Source organism: Salvelinus sp. IW2-2015, linkage group LG16 (assembly GCF_002910315.2).
Source record: "Salvelinus sp. IW2-2015 linkage group LG16, ASM291031v2, whole genome shotgun sequence".
In the NCBI taxonomy this organism is placed as follows: Eukaryota; Metazoa; Chordata; class Actinopteri; order Salmoniformes; family Salmonidae; genus Salvelinus; species Salvelinus sp. IW2-2015.
In genome coordinates this window covers 37,719,339-37,722,863 of record NC_036856.1, presented here as the reverse complement: position 1 = coordinate 37,722,863, position 3,525 = coordinate 37,719,339, and the positions used below count along the sequence as shown (strand labels likewise).

At 44.9% G+C, this 3,525-nt stretch overlaps 1 protein-coding gene across 1 annotated transcript; it reads right to left on the bottom strand.

The window, feature by feature from the left end:
- Positions 1-377: 377 nt before the first annotated feature.
- On the bottom strand, positions 378-2,183 carry LOC111976065 (phosphatidylinositol 3-kinase regulatory subunit alpha-like). The gene is made up of 2 exons (XM_024004792.1): positions 2,032-2,183; positions 378-1,648 (listed from the first exon to the last, which is right to left on the bottom strand). The coding sequence occupies exon 2, from the start codon at positions 865-867 to the stop codon at positions 499-501; it is 369 nt and encodes a 122-aa protein (XP_023860560.1). The 5' UTR covers positions 868-1,648; positions 2,032-2,183; the 3' UTR covers positions 378-498.
- Positions 2,184-3,525: the final 1,342 nt, after the last annotated feature.

Genomic DNA, 3,525 nt, shown 5'->3' with positions numbered 1-3,525 from the left:
CCAACTGACCTCACAACCGCAGACCATGTGTATGGGGTCGTGTGGGCAAGCGGTTTACTGATGTCAACGTTGTGAAAAGAGTGTGGTTATGGTATGGGCAGGCATAAGCTATGGAAAAGGAACACAATTGCATTTTATCAACGGCAATTTGAATGCACAGAAATACTGTGACTAGATCCTGAGGCCCGTTTTTTTTAAGGTACAGTATCTGTGACCAACAGATGCAAATCTGTATTCCCAGTCATGTGAAATCCATAGATTAGGGCCTAATGAATTTATTTCAATTGACTGATTTCCTCAAATGAACTGTAACTCAGTAAAATCATAGAAATTACTGCATGTTGCGTTAATATTTTTGTTCAGTATAGAATGCCAGACCAAACCGTAAAGCCAAGCACCATTACATTGCAGTTAACAGGTCATAACAGATAGCTCAACATTTAGCAGATGGCCAGTCTCCATGTTTCTGAATGGAGTACTCTTGGCATGCCCCCATCCTCAGTTCCAACACTTACCTCCTGCTGCAGCGGCCCCTGTAGGCTGGGGTCCGGGCCCCACGCTGCTCTGTGTTCCCCCAGGGGTTGGGGGAACGGCTCTGGGCCAGGGCTTGGTGGCGGGCAGCCCCTGCCTCAACACCCCAGTGTACTCCACAAACGTCCCGGGGAAGTTGCCCTTCTCTTTGGTCCGCTCGTTGGTGCCGTGCAGCCATCCCTTGGGGCTGCGGTGTTCATCCCCTTCCTGGTAGTCCTTCAGAGAGGCCTTCAGGACCGTCAGGATGTCCCCTGGCTGGAGGCTGATGTCATCACCATGCTCCCGTTTGTACTCGAAGAGTGCGCGGTACTGGAAGCTGCTGTCAGAGGCTGTCATGGCGACAGTCACAGGCTCATCGATAGTCCCTCAGGCTCCAACTGAGGTCTGCTGCGTCACTAATTCAAGTCCTCTGTTTTTACTTTGCAAACTTAAATCCAATGTTTTAGCGAGGACTAGTACTTTAATGTTCACCCAAAAGTCTAGTAGCCCTTGAGTTGAAGAGAATAGTAAAGATTCAGCATTGGGGTGATCCCATCCGAGTCATGGTGAGAAACTGCACCATTCACTGAGGAGGAGAAAACAGACAGTGGGTGTGTCCGTCGTCCTCGGTTAGGTACACTTCTGATGCTCCACCCCTCTGTCTGTCTATCAGTCAGTTTGTCTGTCTATCAGTCAGTCTCAACTCTCCCGTCTGGTGTGTCCAGGGCCTGAGGAGGTCTGAGGTGGGCATGAATGAGAGACAGAGACAGACTGGGGTGGCAGAGGAGGGTAGCACTGAGTAGCACCGTTTCAAGACAGGGTGACCTAGAGCCCTTGATGGGGTTGATGGGGTGTGTCCCTAGATTCCGAGATTCTGAGGTTCTGCAGAGTTGGCACTGTTCCACAGATAGATGTGGGATCCTCCTACCCAGTGTCCCCTCTGTTCTGTCAGTCAGGTGTTGCAGCACAGTGAACTCACGACAGGCCACCCTAGCTCCCTCCCATACCTGGATAATATTAATCCACTGCAGAGCAGACAGGAGGGGCATCCAGTCCAGCACTCTCTCTCACTACTCCAGCAGACTGCCTTCACACACAAGTCCCAGTCCCACTGCTGCCAGCCAGCCCTACCTGGAAACTTCATCAAAGTTACATGGTTATAGCCTCATTATTAGGACATTAAATATGTTGATATAATGATATAACATGCCGTATTATTAACATGATGTTATTATTTGCATCACTATTGACAGGAAGCAATATAAGGATCATTTATAGTAACGCGATACAGAATTTACAGACATGAGAAAAATCTAACATTATTTCAATAGACAGATTCCAATGTGTGTGGCTAATATTAGATACATTAGGCCTACATATTATATGATAGCCACACTATAAAATGAAGGCATGGAATCAAACGTATCACATACAAAATGTGACTGGGCGAATAAGAACTTTAGAGCAGCAAGCAAAAACTCGAGTGGTAGCCTATTTTGTGAAATTGCGGCGTAAACTTACCKTTCAATGCCGTAGAGCTCTTGCCTTCTATCCGTGCACCGTTATCCAATTTATGCGACTTTCTTGTTAAAATACACACGATATAAAAGACAGAAGAATATAAAAGCAGACGTCCATWTAGCCCGGTATAGAGATGCGTGGCTGGTCCACACCTCGAGCCAGACCTGCTCCCAATACTCGAGTACAGCGCGTGGTGATGTCAGAGACCACACCCCCGGCGTCTGCGAATTATTCTAGTAGAGAAGGCGCACTACTGCAGTAGGCAATACTTGAACTGAGGTTAATACTGCTTACCGTAGAAACCCAAATTATTATGTTTTACCACATTTGGCAATAGGCCTGTCGTAGTTTACTCACATGTGCGGAATGAACACAGGGTCCAAATCGCGACGTGCGGTCATGTAGGCTAGGATAGTTTGAGCTGCGTCAGAATGATGATACATTTGCCTATGTAGCCTTCTCATCTGAATTGAATTTTGCGCTCCTCTGGTAGAAACGATCAATCTCACATGGATTGCTTTTAGAGGGGAAAGAACGGCTGATATTTCGGACGGTATGGCAGCAGTGCTGCTCTCCTAATTTAATCACAACTGGACCGTTACAAACCGTTCCACTGCCAGGGGMAATCTGCTACGTCATGTGTGCACATTTTCAGTCTCACTGTAATATAGGCCACTGTCACAGGCAGAAATCTGTTGATGGTAGGGCCAGCAAAAATGTAGTTGGGACACAATTTGGGCACTCAAATCATCATTAAATCATCATTAAATCGTAGCCTACCCTATACCCTACTGTAATTGATTGCACACAACAAACCATCTAATATGTGATTTGTCATTACAGACCAAATTGTCTTGTAGGCCTACGTAAACCCATGACTCTTGCATTTAACATGYGACTCAAATAGATTTACACATAATAAACCATAGGCCTGTAATTAATAGACTATGAGACTAGAACATAATGCCCACATAGAACAGTAATAATCACAATAGGGTTGGTAACCTCTCACTGGCTCAGTGACCAAGAGATGGTAGGCTAGGCTGCCACAAATGTAACCGTTTAAATTTCAAGTTGTAATGTAATCTGCGTAGGTACACTGAAATGCCTTTCTTGCACATCATATTAACTCAAAACGAATAAACGTTTTGAATAACTGCCATTTTTAAAGTTATGTCSCTCCCGTCCTTGACTTTTCCTAAATAACACTATCATTGTTAGAATCTTAATATCACAAATAGCATTTGTGTTATACGCAGTTTTAAGAGGACATGTCACCCCCCCCCTTACCTGTCAGACCTGTGCAGTTGATGGCCCATCGAAACTACACCTAAACTATATYGAAAGTAATTTCACACATATAGTAATAGAGTTAGCCTACAGACAATATTACATTGACAATAGTCTAATTAGTGAGAATATTATAAATTGTTAAATGGTATATGAAGAATCTGATGAACAGCGCAGCTTGAACAGCGCACCGAGTCACAAGCA